The sequence below is a fragment of the Toxotes jaculatrix genome, chromosome 12, assembly GCF_017976425.1.
Source record: "Toxotes jaculatrix isolate fToxJac2 chromosome 12, fToxJac2.pri, whole genome shotgun sequence".
Classification (NCBI taxonomy): domain Eukaryota; kingdom Metazoa; phylum Chordata; class Actinopteri; family Toxotidae; genus Toxotes; species Toxotes jaculatrix.
The window spans coordinates 23420858-23438472 of NC_054405.1; the positions used below are offsets into that span (position 1 = coordinate 23420858).

Genomic DNA, 17615 nt, shown 5'->3' on the forward strand with positions numbered 1-17615 from the left:
TCAGACTGTCTCTGTGTGGCGTTATAAACACTCCCCTACTCAGAACACTCCACGTTTTTAATAAACCTTCTACCTTCGGACTAAAGAAAAGCTTAATTCAGTCCATTTTGACTTGACTGTGGCTTTGACTCCAGACCATGCAGGCGCTGTGTCGTTTTATCTTTAATGTCTTTAAAGTCTTTTCTGTTGGTTTCTGTTTGTTATTCTGTTAGTTAGCATGTATCTCAGTGTATTCACCAAACCGAGAAAGAAAAAACATCCTGTATGATACCGACAGACCTTCACTGCTGGTCGCTTTGCTCCTGTTTGTGACTTGTTGCCGTGTTTAGTGCTGTTGTAGAAATCGTGATGTAAACTATAAATTATGAAAGATTTCCGATTTGACCGAGCTCACGCGCAGTGTTTGGTGGAGTCTCAAAGTTTCGAGTGAACGTGAACGCCGCGACGTTCGCTTCCACTCATGACGAGTCTTAAGAGTGCGTGCTTAGTGTTTTTCGATGGTAAATAGTTGTGTGTTATTTGAGAATTGTTTGGTATGTTATGTTGTAAAATCTGCACTATGTCTTGCATATCAAAGACAACAAATGCCCTGTGATTTTTGTTTTTTTTTTATTTTTATTTTCATTCATCTCTGAATGACCTTGGCCTCTGTTTAACGTCCTTAAAACTGGAATGTTGTACATTTAGTGCCTTTTACATTTCATCAGCTAACTTGAACATCTGCTCAAAATAGAAAAGATAAGATTCATTTATTTTCCTTTTATTGTATGTATTTTTTTATACACATAATATCGCCTCTGTATCCACTGTTCAAATTTTATATAAAACCTATTCCTGGCCAATTATCTGTTCTGATTGTTGAACTTTCTGTTTGTTATGCACTTTATCTTTCCTTTTAGTAAGATGAAGACAAAAAACAAAACAAAACACAAAAAAAGCATTATGAAAAGTAAGGGAAAAGTCCTGCGTTCAAACATAAGTATTAGTTAAAGTATTTATTACCAAAATGTGCTGTATGTTAAGCAGAGTCCTTGAAAACAGTCGGGATAACGCCAAAATAAACTATTCCTGTTCCTCTCGCCACTTAAAGGGAAACTTAGACACCTGAAACACGACAAGGGGCCCCGACAACACACTTCTGTTTTATAAGAGGTCACAAGTCTGTATGTTTGGAAACGCTCAAAGATTCTCACGTTTGAGAAGCTGGAATAGTTGAATAATCAATATTTTGCCAATTAGATTTCAATTATCATCTAATTGTTTCAACTCTGCTTGTATATCCTGTTGGGAAGTTGAATTTCTAACAAAGCATCACATTTTATAATGTTTAATTTGTAAAATAAGTAACAATACTTTTTTACTGCATAAAAACATGATTGTAAAGTTACATACAAGCCATGTAGAAGCAGGCAGCAAGTCAAATTATAGTAAACAAAGTCAGCTGCCTGTAAAATAAGTGAATAAATAAATGCTGCATTGTCTGTGTCTGAGCAGCAGGGGGCAGAGTTGACCTGAGGTTAAGATGTGCACATCAGTCTCTTGTATCCGTAAAAACCTTCCTGGCCTCCCTCATTGAATTACTGATTAATGTGTTGGAATAACATCCCACTGATGTCACTGTTTCCCTTCAGGAAACAAAAATCTGGAAAAAGAAAAACACTCCACACGCCCTCAGAGATGATGCTGAGCTGCATGCAAAGGGAAACAAAAAGCCCGGGAATCCCGGTAAACAAAAGGGGACAATCCCCCCGAGGGAGGCATCATGTGGTGTGCTTTATTTGTAATATGAAGCGGTGTGTGTGTGTGAGAGAGAGAGAGCAGTATATATGACACCACTGATAAAGCATGATGGTGAATGTGAAACTAAACTTGAAATGAAAGTACGAGAAACTGGAGACGGGACACCAGAGAGCAGGTAAGGTTCCCTCCTTTATTCCATTATTTTATTATTTACTATGGTTTAAATTCGTCTTCAACAGTGGTGAAAAGTAACTAAGGGCATTAACTTAAATACTGCACTGCAAGTCTAATTTTGAGGTACCTGTACTTCCTCCTGTGCTTAATTTCAGAAGGAAATATTGTACTGTTTACCCCTCTGCGTGAGGTAGCAGGAGCCACCTGCTACCTCTTTCCAGAGCTTTCAGCTATTTCATACAGTCCTCACCATCATCTTGGATGTTGGAGGAAATTTGACTGGTTGTCATGGAGACGGATCTGTTAACTGACTGACTGCATCCACAGCACCTTGAGTCTTTTGTCTTAAAGTTTAAACATCAAAGTTGATTGATTGGTCTGGAAACAGTAACAGTCTCAGCTCAAAGTCCACTTACTAGATTTGACCCGAGCTTTCAGCCGTATCAGATGAAGATGGGGACCGTTTTCTGTCTCGTCATCAGGATGTTGTTAGAGGAATTAAACCAGCACGTTACGAATACAGTCATTAAATGTTTTCAGATTAAAGATCTAAAACACGTATTTCGCAGCTGGTTGTGAACATATTTGTAAAATAATATCAAGCTGCTAGAAAAGTGACGAAAATCCAGTGAGATGGAGTCTAAAGGGTAACTTCACTACTACAGAAGATTCTGACTTTAAGTTTATAAAATGTGATTTATTTTATAGATTAAACTAAACCTCATGTAGAGAAGTTAAAATGACACCACAGCACAGTACTCCATCCTGCATAATGAGTACTTTTACTTTTGGATACGTTAGGTGCTTTTCCAGATACTGGATACTTCTGTGCTTTTACTTACTGTTAAAACTTTAAATGCAAATTTTTCCATTTAGCATTTTTGTTCTGTGTGTTATTACTGTTTAACTTCCACTACTGGCTGCAAACACATTTGTTCATTACTGTGAATCTGCCAGAAATGGAAATTAAAGCAATATATAACTGAACAAGAGTAAAAATCAGCAGTGAAGAGGCAGGAAAAGTGAATTTCTGTGTAAATATGCCACGTGTGAACAGGATTTTTGATTATTTATTAAAAATGTTTTACTGTGCTTAATAGAATCTTTAAAAACAAGTCCATGAACAGTATGTAGGTCACAATACTGCTTAAATAAAAGGAGATTTTCTTTGCTTGAAACACAGTTTCAGCCTCCTGTTTCATGTTGGCACAGTAAAGCAGTCAGAGGTTCAGCTCCTTGCTCAAAGAGCACTTTTGCTCATTCACTTTCCCAGCCTGTCTAGACATTCAGACAGTTGTACAGTCATTTAAAACTGTGTCTGTCTGTCTGTCTGTGTAAACTAGTCCCTCTCATTATAATTACAGTGCTGTTTGTTTACAGTATTTTTAACCACAGCAAACCCACATGACAAATCCGATTTATTCCCACAGTCCTGAAAAGGATGTGTGATTTTTCAACACACCCACATGTCTCCGATGGGCGGACAACTTCTTTCCAAATCCATCAATAACTGCTGTTGCTGACTTCTTTTTTTTTCTCTGGGTGGACATGTGGAGCATCACAAAAAAAAAAATGCATCCATAAAAGGTTGCTTTTAAACGTTCTCACATTCAAAGATAAAACACTCATGGAGAACAAAGTATGCTTTGAACTTTTAGCTTTGAGGCCAAAGATATTAAAATACCCCAAATTCCAAATGGAGATTGGCATGTGAGAACATCAAAACTATTTCTAAAGAAATCATCCAACTTTGGGATTGAAAGGTGCTTTTTGGGGTTGCTGTTTGTGTGTGTGTGTGTGTGTGGGGAGGGGGCCCAACTGGACTTCCCAATCCCCTTATAAGGCATTTCCCTGAGAACAGTGGGAGGGGGGAAAGAGGGCTAAGCAATGCAGGATATTCTCACAGGATGTGATGGCTGGACGGCAGCCGTGCGATGTGGAGGGAAGAGTCAGCTGAGAGGAGCTTCTGGCCTGCGGTGCTCGTTTGGTTGCTATCGATCTGTGAGTGGGTGTGTGTGTGTGTGTGCGCGCGCTGAGGATGTGAAATCAAGATGGTTAGGACTTACTGCCAAAATAGTCATCAGCTGAAAGTGAGGTAAACGTTCAGCTTTGTCTTAAAATGTGCTGCTTCTTACTGTTGATGTATGGTTTGGTCTGTGGAGGCTCTGGACTGGACTGTGGGAGCAGATGCTCCTGTGGGTTATAAACTGCAGTGGTGGAAGAAGTGTCAGCGTATACAATTCTAAATATACTATTATTATTACTGCTTTGCAGGGGTTTCACATATAATACATGTGATTAGAACATATTTCAGGCAATATCTCTGTATGTTTACATTGTGTTATTGTTGCTGTTAAGTGATCTGAATACTTCTGCTAATGGTTGTAAACACGTGTACATTCACCTGTCTGAAAAGGATTTATATATATATATGTATATATGTGTGTGTGTGTATATATATATATATATATAAAATTATCAGTTGATAATTATTTTACTATAAGTAGAATCTAAGAAGAACAAGAACAAGAACTTTAACTTTAAGAACAAGTCTTTAGCAGATTGTTGATATCGATGCGTCAATGCTTCAGCTGCATTTTACTGTTCGAGCTCTTCAAGATGAAACCACTTCGAACTACTTTATATACAATTCAGTTAATGAATCTGAGGGGTTGTGAGTGGATTAATGCGAGAAGAAAGAAGAAAAAGCAACGTTCTGACACACATTTGTTTTCATTTTCTAAATTTTTCTTCCTCTTATCTTTACTTTTGGTGAACTGTTGGATAATTTTAAGCTTTTTTGGCCTCAGACAGTTTGTTTTATTCAAATAAAACCAAGTGAAAAGTTTAGAGGAGAAATGTCTCAATTAAACTTTGAAATCTGGAACGTGACAAGGTTTTGTTTAGTTTATCACGTTTATTGTGTTTTTAAGTACAGTAGAAGTAAAAACTGGCATAAAACTGAAATTGTGAAGTAGAAGTACCTCAAAATAAATTAAGTACAGTAGATGGAAGACCATTTCTTGCTGGAGAGAGAGAGAGAGAGAGAGAGAGAGAGAGAGAGAGAGTGAGTCTGTCTGGCTGCTGATGAACAAATACAGTGTTTTATCTGATAGAAAATGTTTAAAAGTAATTTGTGTGACAAACCCTATGTATTTGACTTCACATCAGTAAAAGAAAGAAGCCACTTTATTTGATTTGTTTTACACTTTTTTTTTTACATTTATTTCTTAATTGCAGAGAAATCCAGATGCAGTTTTTCAGTAGCAGCAGATAAATGATGTTTCTGTGTTTTAGTGCCCTTCATCTGCTCAGAGCTAAGATTTATTCACGAGCATCAGATGATTAATGCCTTTATTGAACGCAGAATATAAGAGAAAATCTGTCTTAATGTGTGGAACTTCAGAGTGTAGTGAACATTTTACATGACCTAAACTAACCTTTTATCATTTTTAACACTGAAATGAACAGCGTTTTTTCTTCTTTTTTCTTTTTCACTATACGCTAATTGTTTGTGGTACCTCTTTCATTTCCACATGCTTATCATCCCCAAGGGTACTTACCATTACTGCGATACTAATTACTCCCACACTGTCTGCCCCACAAGGTTACATGTTGTTTTGTTCTGTTCAGGGGAACGTATCAGGAAATATTTTCGTAGGTTTCTGCAAAATAATGAGGCGCAAATTGCAAGTGTCATAAAAGATGACTCACCGTGTCCTGACAAAACAGTCTCTGTTTTTCCTGTTTTCAAACAATAACCTACAGAACTGAACCGATTACATTTACTCAGAACTAACGGAAACATTTTTGCTTCATTTGCTTAGTCATCCTTTCTCCGTAGTACCAGTTCTGCAGCTGTATACTGTATACATGTGCATACAATTAACAAAAAAACCCCTTTTGTGCTGCACATCAGGACATAAATAGCACTGTCATAGGTCAGCATGTCACATAGTAGGTAGGGCTACTTCCCTCTTCCTTCCCTTTTTAAGTTATATCACCTCTTAGCATGCTTCCTGCATTCATGTGTTTCTAACTCGTATGATCTGGACTCTCTGCCTCTCTGTGCTGCAGCACCATGGCCGCCTTCCAGCTGCTCTTCCCGCTGTTGGTCAGCTGCGTGGTGGCATCCGCAAGTCCTCCCCGACACCTCCCTCCATGCCAAGTTGTAAGTAAAGCCTGGTAAACAGAGACTGCACACGTCTAGCGGTGGTTCAATTGTGACACTTTAGCATTTAAATTCAGGTTTTTCTCAGTTTTGTGGCTTCTTCTGGGCACAGTCCTCACATTTCCAGTTAAATAAATACTGAATATGTACAGGGTGCAGTTTATTTTTATGGGTTGCTCATGGAAACTGAGATGAGGCACCTAATCCATCAGGTGCTTGAGGTATTTTGAGCTTAACCATGGGCAGACAGTTTGTTTGAAAGCTTTTGACCTGAGCAGATCTGGTTTATTAGTTTTAGCTGTTGAACTGTGCTGCCAACAGACCTCAGAGCTTTAATTTTTGAACAATGAAACCTTATTTGGCTTCACTGGAAGAAAAACTGGAAGTATTTGTGTATTACACCATACTGCAGAGATCAGTCAGTCAGTCAGTCACTCGAGTGTGTCATTGTGTATAGTACCATGAAATCTTTTCCTTGGAGTTTCTACTGAATCATGATTCAGGTTTATCTCACCATGCCAACTGGCTGCAGTGGTTCTTGTTTTAATCCTTTAACAAACTGAAAATATTTATCGATTCAAAAACATAAGAGCTTTCATGCAGTAACTATAGGTTGAATCACTACAGAGTTGTAGCAGTTGGCGGCAAAAAAAACTGTCAAGTGATTTTGGGTGTGATTAAAAGTGTCCACAGACTCAGCTGTGGCTGCCTGTGGTCTATATATCTGTGTGGGTTTGAACATGTAATGCACGCGTCCGAATCCTCCCACAGATCCTTTGAAATTCAACATGACTGTCACATGGACAGTGAAGAAAAAATCGGGAGCCTCGCTTTTGAAACTGGCTCCCACTCTGTTTCAAGTCATCTTTTCTAAAAATAGCCTGAAACTAAAAGTGCGTCATGTTTGTTTAATGTGGTGGTTACTATTTCTATAAGCAGCCGCACATCAGTCGGAGTTTCGCTGCTGAATTCTGCTCAGTGCAGAATCGCCTTCATGTTTTTTCACAGATTTTATCAAGTGGTTAGTGGTGTGTCTACTGTACGTAATGTATTTGTTTGCTCTTGGGTTAAGTTTCCCACGAACGGCATCATCCCTGGTTTGAGTCCGGCCTGTTGACCTTCGTTGCATGTCATTTCTCTCTTTTATTTCTCTGCTGTCTGTAAAGGTGTAAAACAGCCAAAATAATCATAAGAAAAAGAAGGAGAAACAAACAAAAAAAAAAAACAAAGTTCCCCAACCAGACTTCAACCACAGATGTTGCAATTCGTGGTTGGTGCCTTAAACCCTGAAACCACTGGTTTCCCGACGTGAGCGCTGCAGCACGTTGGGGTGTCTCAAACACAGGCCGAGGATTTATTTCCCTTCGTTTTTTACAGTAATTTAGAAATGAAGTTTTACCACATGAAAAACAAAGCAACATTTACATTCAAACATGTCAAAATGGGAAGACATAAACAACAAAGACTGAAATCCCCAAATTAAAAACACAGCAAAATGAAATTATGCTGCAGCTGTGAACAATGAAACAGTGAGTGAGACAAAGCAAAGAGCGAAGTCCCCTCAAAAATATATAGGGCCCACATCCACTTTTCCGATTTTCAAATAATACAGGTTTTTGTGAGGATAAGTCAACGAGCAAAGGAGTTTCACCAAACCTGCACAGAACGTCTAACTGTAGAGATGTCAGAAAAGCCAAGGGCAAAGCTGTCGATGCTGCTGTCGTGTAATAAAAAGACAACAAACTGTATTTTTAATAATCAATTCTTGATGAAACGTGTCCATCGTAACATATATATATATATATATAATCCATCCAAACAAATCCACAGTCACTGTGGTCTTTCAGATAAAACTGTAAGGTGTTGAACAGTAAATGAGCCGAGAGACTAAACATGTCGTGTCACTTGTGACTAAACACTTGTGACTGTCACCTCACGTGTTGCTGTGGTCTGTCGAGTTTTCCCAGATTTAGAGAGGGTGCCATGAAGAATGAATAAAGGGGGTACTGTGGTTAGAAAGTTTTTTTGGTAAAAAAAAAAAAAAAGAACACACAATTTGACCAATCAACTGTCTGAAGACTGAGATCAGTTGATTAAATGAGTGAAGTCTGGTGTGCTGCTGTTTGGTTGGAACAAAAACCTTTGAGGAACAGGTTGAAGACCTCTGTGTTACAGTATTAGGCTCAGATTGCCCAAGTTTAGTTGCAGTCAGCACAGGCAATGAGGATATCACTGATATCACGTCTGTTACTTAAAGAAGTCACAAGGAAAAGACCTGGAATAAATCAGTGTGTTTGTTTGTTGCCGGCTTGTAAGCGAGGAAACGAGGAATGCCACTTTCAGGAAACCACAAATATGTCAAGAAGCTAAACGTACACAAGCCTGAGAGAGAAAACAGAGAACAGAGACAGTTTTACGAGCTGTTTTTGGACACGAGAGTCTCGTGACCATATGGCTTCAATTATAAACTACACTCAATACCCTAAATATTTGAATCTATTAGGAGAATAGGGGGAGAGGTCGATGAAAACTGTGGGCCGGTAAAAAAAAAAAAAAAAAAAAAGGTGTGAGGTTTTCTTCAAACTGAAAAATCTTTTTTGTAAAGGTTTTATTTGGGTTGATGGGAGATGAAAGCCATGCCATTAAATAGCAGTAAACTTTTAAAATTAATTTTAAGAGATAAAAGCCATTGCAAAAGTTTTTTTTTTTCCGTCATTAGAATAACTCAGTATTACAAACCTCACAGAACTGTCACGCTGCCAAGAACATGCCGCGGACACACTGACTCATAAATCTTCCCAGTTTAAACATTTGGTCTGTGTTCTGTCATGGTCAGGCAATCCTGGCAGAGTGCCGACATAATCAGACTTGTGTGTTTGTCTTTGTTCGTAGGTCCAGATGGATGCATTTTGCAGCGATCGGAGCCTCAGAGGTGCACCAGTCAACCTTCCTCATGGCGTCCAAATGCTGGACCTTTCTCGCAACCAGGTGCAAAAACTAACCCAGGAAACTCTGGCAAACCACACCGGCTTCCATCGTCTGAATCTTCACTCTAACAAGATCCACTTCATCCAGCCAGATCTCTTCAAAGACATGACTGATCTAAAAGTTCTGGATCTGTCCAGGAATCATCTGAATGTTTACGCTCTTTCCAAAATCAGCATAGGCCGTCTTACAGCTGTAGAGTCACTTGATCTTTCAAGCAACGGGCTGTACACAGGGATGTCGGACTATTTCCTGGCTGATTCTCCGTCACTGGCAAACCTTTCTCTGAGCGGCAATAGCATCACCAAAATAGCACAAAATACTTTCAGTGGAGCCTCGTCCTTGAAAAAAATCAGCCTCCACAATAACGTCATCCTGGAGATTGAAGACGGAGCGTTTGAGTCCTTGCATCATCTGACTGAACTCGATTTGTCCAAGAACTCAATCGCGTGCATCACAGACTTCAATCTCTATAATTTAAAAGTGCTCAATCTGAGCAAGAACAGCATAGAGCTTTTCCAAAGCAGACAGTCAGCTCATCCGTACAACCTTCTCTATCTCGACCTGAGTGAAAACAAAATGCCTTACTTTCCATTTCTCCCCAGCGCCAACATGCTTGAGTATTTGGATGTTTCACGAAACCGTCTTCAGAGCATCAACGTCTCGGGAAGTCACGAAGAGAGGAGAAAGGTTATGTTACATAACCTTAGATACCTGGACATGAGTTACAACCAACTCAAAAGTACACCAGAGTCCTTTTTCAGCTGTTTAGTATCCCTCGAGGTCCTGAACGTGAGTAATAACTGCATTGACTCATTTTCTATCACATTTGAAGGCCTTCTACCAAAAGTGAAGATTATCAATCTCAGCGATAATTCACTGCAGAGTCTGACATTTGGGGAAAACAATCTACAGTCGCTGGAACAGCTCTTCTTACAAGGAAACCGCCTCACCACCCTGGACCATCAAGTATTTCAAAGACTTCCAAGTATCAGATACCTGTACCTCCAGCAGAACAATCTGAAAATCTGTAACTTGGAGCAAAAGGAGTACGAACCGGTGCTGACGGACCGGAATCAGCAGGATCCTCCCGGTTGTGTTTTCTTTTCTTCTGTTTGCAACTTGCACTTCCTGTACCTCTCTGAAAACAATCTGCAGACTCTGCCTGCGAATGCATTTGCCAACACCCCTCTGGAGTTACTGGACTTGTCCCTGAACCCAGGCTTAGACATGGACAGAGACTCCCTCTCTGGTCTCGAGGACTCTCTGGTTCACCTCCTCCTGAGGGAAAACAACATTTCCAGGTTAAACACAGATCTGTCCTCGCTGAGGAGTCTCAGACACGTAGACCTGTCCACCAACCAGTTGACCTCTCTACCTATGTGGAACAAACAGTTCTCCATTGAATCCTTAAACCTGCAGAACAACAAACTGGTCACCCTGGAGTACCGCACCATGCTCGCTCTGGAGCACTCACTGAAAACCCTCTACATGGGCTCCAACCCTCTGAACTGCTGCAGCAACCTCGGCTTCTTTCACCTGGTCCAGCGCTCAGCTGTGGACATTCCCGACATCGGGACCGTGACCTGTGTTCATGAGGACTTTTCGGAGCCGGTCAACATAAAGAAGTTGACCGAGGCAATGTGTCACAGATCAGGCACCTCAGGGTATATTACCATTGTTGTACTGGTCTTGTTAGCTGTGATGATCGTGTCGGGGCTGCTGGTTAAATGTTGCCAGTCAAGGAAACGAAAGCGTAACAGGAGCTTTAATGCATGACATGAATGAACAGTGCACATGCAGGACAATGAAGAAATTTATATTTGGAACTTTTCCAGTTTCTGTTCACAAGATGGTTGGTGGTTTTAACCAGGTGCAACTTAGAAACATGAATGTAGTGTCTGTGGTGTCACCCAAAGACTCACCCAAAGGACAATTTGAAGATTTGACTTGGGTTTACCACTACCATCTTTTTTTAAATAGAGTAAATAAATCCAGATCTGGTCAACGTGGAAGAAGGTGATCTGGATAATGCAATAAACAAGCGCAGTGGTTCACTGATAGGCTGAGACACCTGTCAGACACAAAACATGTGCCTTAAAACAATGTCTCTGAAGAAAAAGTAAAATGGACAAACCACAGAAGCCAGAACCGTTTTGCTGTGTTCGGTGATCAAAGTCCTGCAAATGACGTGAGGCGAAAATTAGTTTTGCTTTCTGTCTGAACACACCATTATGGCAGTGTTTCATGTTTTGTTTTAATATCAAGCCACATGCTGCACATCAGTTTATTGAATGTAGAAGGAAAATCCACAGTGAAACACTTCATCACTGTCTCTCCCACATCGGCCTAAATGGAGCAGGCTGACATGCAGCCATGAAATGATTGTTTTTTTGGGGCACATTCTTATTTAGCTTTCTTGCTGAAAGCTTGGTGAGAAGATCAGATGAATATTTGTACCATGTCTGTATTCTAAATGTGAAGCTACAGTCAGGAGCCAGTTAGCTTAGCTTAGTATAAAGGAAAAAGGGGGACGCTGACAGCAACTGATTTGGATATGGATAACCAAATCCTTCTGCCAGCACCTCAGGCAAACTGTAAGACACATGACACATCATTTGTTTGATTCACACAGAAACCAAAGTTGTGGTTTTACATGGGGTCATGTGTCCGACTGTTTGTTGGCCACATGCAGCAACAACCAGGAAGTTGCAATAAACACAGGACATTGAACGGAACCTTAACCGAGAGTACCTCAAAAAGATTCTCGATAGGACCCCATCGCTCACAGTTTGTTGAGAAAGAGTATGTGTTTTTGGTGAACTTACCCTTTAAGAGAATGCAAAAGGTGTTGAACAAAATGAGATGTAAGACATTAATTAGTGAGATTTAGAGGTACAGTGGTACAGTAGATGGGTTTTGTTACCCGAGACCGAGCCAAGCTCCCCTGGTTTCCAGTCTTCATGCTAAGCTAAGCTAAGCTAAGCTAAGCTAAGCTAAGCTAAGCTAACCAGCTAGAATTTATTGTACAGACGTGAATGGTATCAGTCTCCTCCTATAACTCTCAGCAAGAACACAAGTGTAATTCCCAAAATGTCCAATTATTCCTTTAAGGGTAAATGAAGGTAAAAGTGGGCGGGGTCAGCGTTGGTTCAGATAACTAACAGTGTAAAATTATCTGAGAGAGATAAGTGGAATTTTCCTTTAAGCTAAAACTAAAGACCACAACACTATGATAGGTAGATAATGAAGTATGATTAAGTGGAGACGTACATGCAGGCTGGGAGTCATCTGTGATGACCCCACTAACACTTAAAAAGAGTTTTTTTATTTTTTACTTTTTATAGCAGTCCAAGCCGTCCTTTTACTCTTTATGTAGTTTGCACTTTATATTTGCCTTTATTTGTGGGACTTGTTCTGTATCTTGTTCTCTTACTGTTAACACTAAGACATGAGTAATGCTATAATTCCAAGAGCATATGTCGATATAATTTATTATTATTTTTTTATACTATAAAGACTAAGCTGGATATTTTGAACAGTTGTGTTTTCTGTACTGATCCCAGGCCTGTGGTGCTCCCCCTGGACATAATATTGACTGATTTGACATGACAATGTTTAAAATACCCATTAGGGGTGAAGTTAAAAGGTTGCCTAAGCACTGAAATTAATAACTGTGACACAATGATATAGAAGTACAATATTTTATTGTTTTAAATAAATAAATGAATATGAACTCCAGCGCTGTATTGTAGTGGGCGACACTGGGATCCACAGTTTCATAGGATTTTAATGTAAAACTATTATTGTTATTATTATTATCATTATTATTATTGTTGTTGTTGTTATCAAGTCAATTGAAATAATTTGTGTGACTTTAGTAAACAATGTAAGCAATTGTTTGTACCAAATGAAAGACATTTTCTACACATACCACTGTGTGAGAAATTATTTGTGTGACAAAGAACACATAAACCTCTGAACACTGACACCAACATTGATTATTGTCTGCTTATTTTACATTTTATTTAATTCATCTTAATATATTAGACTATAATAGTTCTTGTGGAGGCTGCTGTACAGCTGTGATAATATAAAATGTGTCTTCATAGGAGAAGATATAATAACTGCCAAATACTGTACATCAGCACAAACACTTAAAATGTCTGCTTACAACTACATTGTAGTGAATCACATTTATTAAATGCTGTACAGTGCTTGTACATTCGAACCAGTTGGATTCTCATCTGAAGACGTCGCTTGGAAACTGTGATGGAGCTTTTTCTCTGTTTTCTGACTTTTTACAGACACAAAAATACGCACAGGTCTATATTTGATCATGTTAGTGGCTGATAACTGCACAGAGCACGTTGATGTTCATATTACAACATGACGGTGCTCTTCTTTGTTGCAGTTTCTGTGTGACGGTGCATTTGGGTGGACCATGTGAAGTGGGAAATTTCTAAGCTTACCGACACAAAGCTGCACACAAATAGTCAACAAAGTGGTGGTTTCCCGTGGTAAATATAGGTTAAGATTGAAACATGACAATCTACCGGGTTAATGATAAATATATCTACAAAACGTCCCCTTCTGTCATCATGTATGTAAATGTGTCTAACATCATGGGAAGAGCGACTCATACAGGCTGTTACCAAGAGCAAAGTTAATACAAGTTAATACTTTACTTCTGCTATTTGCATTTTACAGTAGCTTTGCAGTTATACTACAGTGCCTCATCTATACAGTTATCACTGACCAATGACCATCCAAATGCAAACAGGTTAAAATGTCATATCGTGTTATGAACTTCTGCTTTAATGTGACGAAAACAGCCACCAAATCCAGCATAATTTAGGCTGACCATGTGGGTGTACAGTGTGGTAATTTGGGAATTATGCTTATTTGCTTTCTGGAGTCTTATCATCTCTGTGAGATTGCCACGCAACCAGCAGAGACCCCAGGAGGGCACTGCGCCCAGGCAACACAAAGTCTTTCACATACAAGTGCTGTGACTCCACATTAAACCACAGCATGTCTTTTTTATGTTTTGGTTTTTACATTTTGATTAAACAGACAAAACATAACATTATAATTAGTGAGATTTGGAGGTAAATGGATTTTACCGTGTTGGAAGAATTATGCAGATCCTTTACTTGTGTGTGAAAGTGAAAATTAACAATACTGCCCATTTGTTGAATTTTGTGTGAACTGAGCCTTTAAAGTTCCCATTTCATTTTTACATTTGATGACAATCTTTCACTCAGAGCTGAGGCTTTTAATTTGAAAGCTTTCTACCTCAGCTCTCTTCGCCTGCTTTACACCCGTGTTTATATTTGAATTAAGGCTTCTAGTTTGAGAATGTTCAGCATGAGAAGATTTATCTTCACTGTCTAACAAATGTGTTTGTTTTTTTTTTAACCATACCTCTCCTCACAGTCACTGAAGCGGAATTTTCTGTCCAGGGCTGTTTTGGATAATGTTGGGCTATCTAGGATTGTGCTGGAATTCTTTTTGGACCTGTCGTCATGATCAGCCCCCTGGGTAAGTTTTGGAGTTCTTTTTGAATTGCTGTTAAATCTCCAGATTAGTTTGAAATCCTATTTAATAGGTGCCGATTCCACAAACCTGGAAGCCATATTACTCTTGTTTTGGTTCTTGTTTTGCTGGAAGTAGGGCCAGTAACAAGGGAACAGAAGAGAAGAACAGGAGACCAGAAAACCAGGAACAAAAACAACAGTAACAGTGTTTTTGTTCCTGGTTTTCTGGTCTCCTGTTCTTCTCTTCTGTTCCTTTGTAATCCCCTGTTCCTTGGTTGGCTCTGCATTTCCTGTTTTATTTTATAGCCCTGGTCCTTGTGTATCTTTTCCTATTCCACTTCCTGTCTTTGTCTTGTTTCCCGCCTTTGTTGATTGTCTGCTCTGCCCTTATGTGATTCACCTGTTGTCTGTTACCCGTGTGTCACTGGCCACTTTATTAGGTACACCTGTTCAACTACTTGTTAACGCAAATACCTAATCAGCTAATCACATCACAACAATTCAATACGTTTAGGCGTAGATATGGTCAAGATGAGCTGCTGAAATTCAAGCTGAGCATCAGAATGGGGAAAAAATGTGTTTTAAGTGACTTTGAACGTGGCATGGTGGTTGGTGCCAGATGGTTGGAGTATTTCAGAAAGTGCTTATCTAGTGGTATTTTTCATCACAACCATCTGTATGGTTTACAGAGAACGGTCTGAAAAAGAGAAGATATCCAGTGAGCAGCCATTCTCTGGGAAAAAAAATGCCTTGTTGATGCCAGATGTCAGAGGAGAATGGCCAGATTGCTTCGAGCTGATAGGAAGGCTACAGTAATTAAAATAACCACTCTTTACAACCAAAGTCTGCAGAAGAGCATCTCTGAACGCACAACAATTTGAACCTTGAAGCAGCTGGTCTACAGCAGCTGAAGACCACACCAGGGGCCACTCCTGTCGGCTAGGAACAGGAAACTGAGGCTACAATTTGCATGAATTCACCAAAACCGGACAAAAGAAGATTGGAAAAATGTTGCCTGGTCTGATGAGCTGCAACTGTCAATGGTGGGGTCAGAATTTGGCGTGAAGAGAATGAAAGCATGGATCAATCCTGCCTTGTATCAATGGTTCAGGCTGCTGCTGGTGGTGTAATGATGTGGGGGATATTTTCTTGTACCCATGTTCTGATGGCTGATTCCAGCAGGACACAAAGCTCAAATCATCTCAAACTGGTTTCTTGAACACGACAGTGATATCACTGGACTCAAATGGCCTCTACAGTCACCAGATCTCAATCCAATCGAGTCTGCAGCAACTGTGTGATGCTATCATGTCAATATGGACCAAAATCTCAGAGGGACGTTTCCAGCACCTCGCCTTCACAACCGTTGCCCTACTGCTCTGCCTCCAGAGTGGCTCCTCCTGTCTGGTCGGCCTCCCAAGTTGCTCCGCTCTGGGCTGTCCATCCGAGGTCTCCTTTTCTTCTCATCTGGTCGGCCTCTCAAGTTGCTCCGCTTGTCTGTCTCTGGGCTGTCCATCCGAGGTCTCCTGTTCTTCTCATCTGGTCGGCCTCCCAAGTTGCTCTACTTGTCTGTCTCTGGGCTGTCCATCCGAGGTCTCCTGTTCTTCTCATCTGGTCCCTGTTCCTGGTTTGGCTCTGCATTTCCTGTTTTATTTTGTAGCCCTGGTCCTTGTGTATGTGTTCATAGGCAACTTCCTGCCTTTGTCTTGTTTCCCGCCTTTGTTGATTGTCTGCCCTGCCCTTATGTGATTCACCTGTTGTCTATTACCTGTGTGTATATAAGCCTCATTGCTCCTCCGTTCTTGCTCCCCTGTCCTCTGTCTGTTCTCGTCCTGGAGTCTGTGTTTGTCTGCTGTCGAGCCTGAGTCTGTGTTCTTGCCCGAGTCTGTTCCTGCTGTAGTTATGCCCCGTTTTGTACCAGCTGTCATCATCCCTTTGCTTGTCCCTTTGTTCCTGAGCTCCTGTCTGCCCCTTTGATCCTGCTTGTGTTTGACCCCTGGTTTTATCTCCTGTGTCGATCCTTGTGTTCCTCTTATGTGCTTACCTCTGTGCCTGGTTTGCCCCTGTAAACACCCCTAACTCAAGGCAAAACCTTGAGTTTTTTTCACCGTTTTGGATAATTAAGCACATTAGTCAAAGTCAGCTTTATTGTCAAAAACCATACGTACAGGTCATATACAAGATTTGAAATTGCAGTGCTCCCTAGGCCCACAGTGTTACATTGGACATCTTATACAAAACAATATAAACATAACAATACCAAATAGAAAAAAGACTTGATAGAAAAACAAATTATTACAAATTATTATTACAAATTATAAGACAAATTATTATCATCATCCGTCTGTTTAGTGGTGTCTGCATTTAGGTCCTCTCCCTCATGTTCTTGGCAGCAGTCCCCATAACTAGGGTGGTACAGGAAACTGTCAGCGGGCTGTCCTGTTTTACATCAAAGGGGAAAAAAGCCTCTTTATCACTGCTGAGACAGAAATAGGAATCTCATGGAGGCTTGGCAAAATATTCACTTGGAAATGGGCTATTGTCTAAATAATGAAGCACTGTATTAGTTTTCCGATTTTTTTTTTTTTTTTTTTTTTTTAGCATAGCACAAATGTCAACATGTCTCAGTGTCTGCGTTTGTGTTTAGTCTAAATCACTGTGAAACCGTTTAAACACAGTGAAGTGTTTGATTGAGATTTGCAGATCCTGCTTGAGATTTTAAGAAGCTCCTTACAGACATTAACCATGTGGCACCACCTCCTGCAATTCAATAAAAAATCAACTGCAGTCCTTCTGGTTAGATTCATAATTGAGAATTTGCTTATTTAAGTTTTTTCTCTGTACAGTTTGTAGCTACCGGAAACCCCAGAAGTAATCTACATCCTTTTTTATCTAGTATCTGAAACTGATTCCTACATCTGATAAATACAATCAAATGTCTAGACTCTGTTTATGTCGGTGAAAATTGTCTGCTCTCAGCTTTAATGAACAAATGGAGCTCTTCT

General features: G+C 39.9%; 1 protein-coding gene across 3 annotated transcripts; it reads left to right on the top strand.

The window, feature by feature from the left end:
- The first annotated feature begins 1844 nt into the window (after positions 1 to 1844).
- lrrc32 (leucine rich repeat containing 32) lies at positions 1845 to 13059 on the top strand. 3 transcript variants are annotated; one of them, XM_041052149.1, is made up of 3 exons: positions 1845 to 1915; positions 5992 to 6085; positions 8978 to 13059. In XM_041052149.1, the coding sequence occupies exons 1-3, from the start codon at positions 1875 to 1877 to the stop codon at positions 10847 to 10849; spliced, it is 2007 nt and encodes a 668-aa protein (XP_040908083.1). In that variant the 5' UTR covers positions 1845 to 1874; the 3' UTR covers positions 10850 to 13059. The 3 variants fall into 3 exon arrangements, with proteins under 3 accessions (XP_040908083.1, XP_040908084.1, XP_040908085.1); XM_041052150.1 differs by lacking the exon at positions 1845 to 1915 and adding an exon at positions 3816 to 4009; XM_041052151.1 differs by lacking the exon at positions 1845 to 1915 and adding an exon at positions 3835 to 3915.
- The last annotated feature ends 4556 nt before the right edge of the window (positions 13060 to 17615 follow it).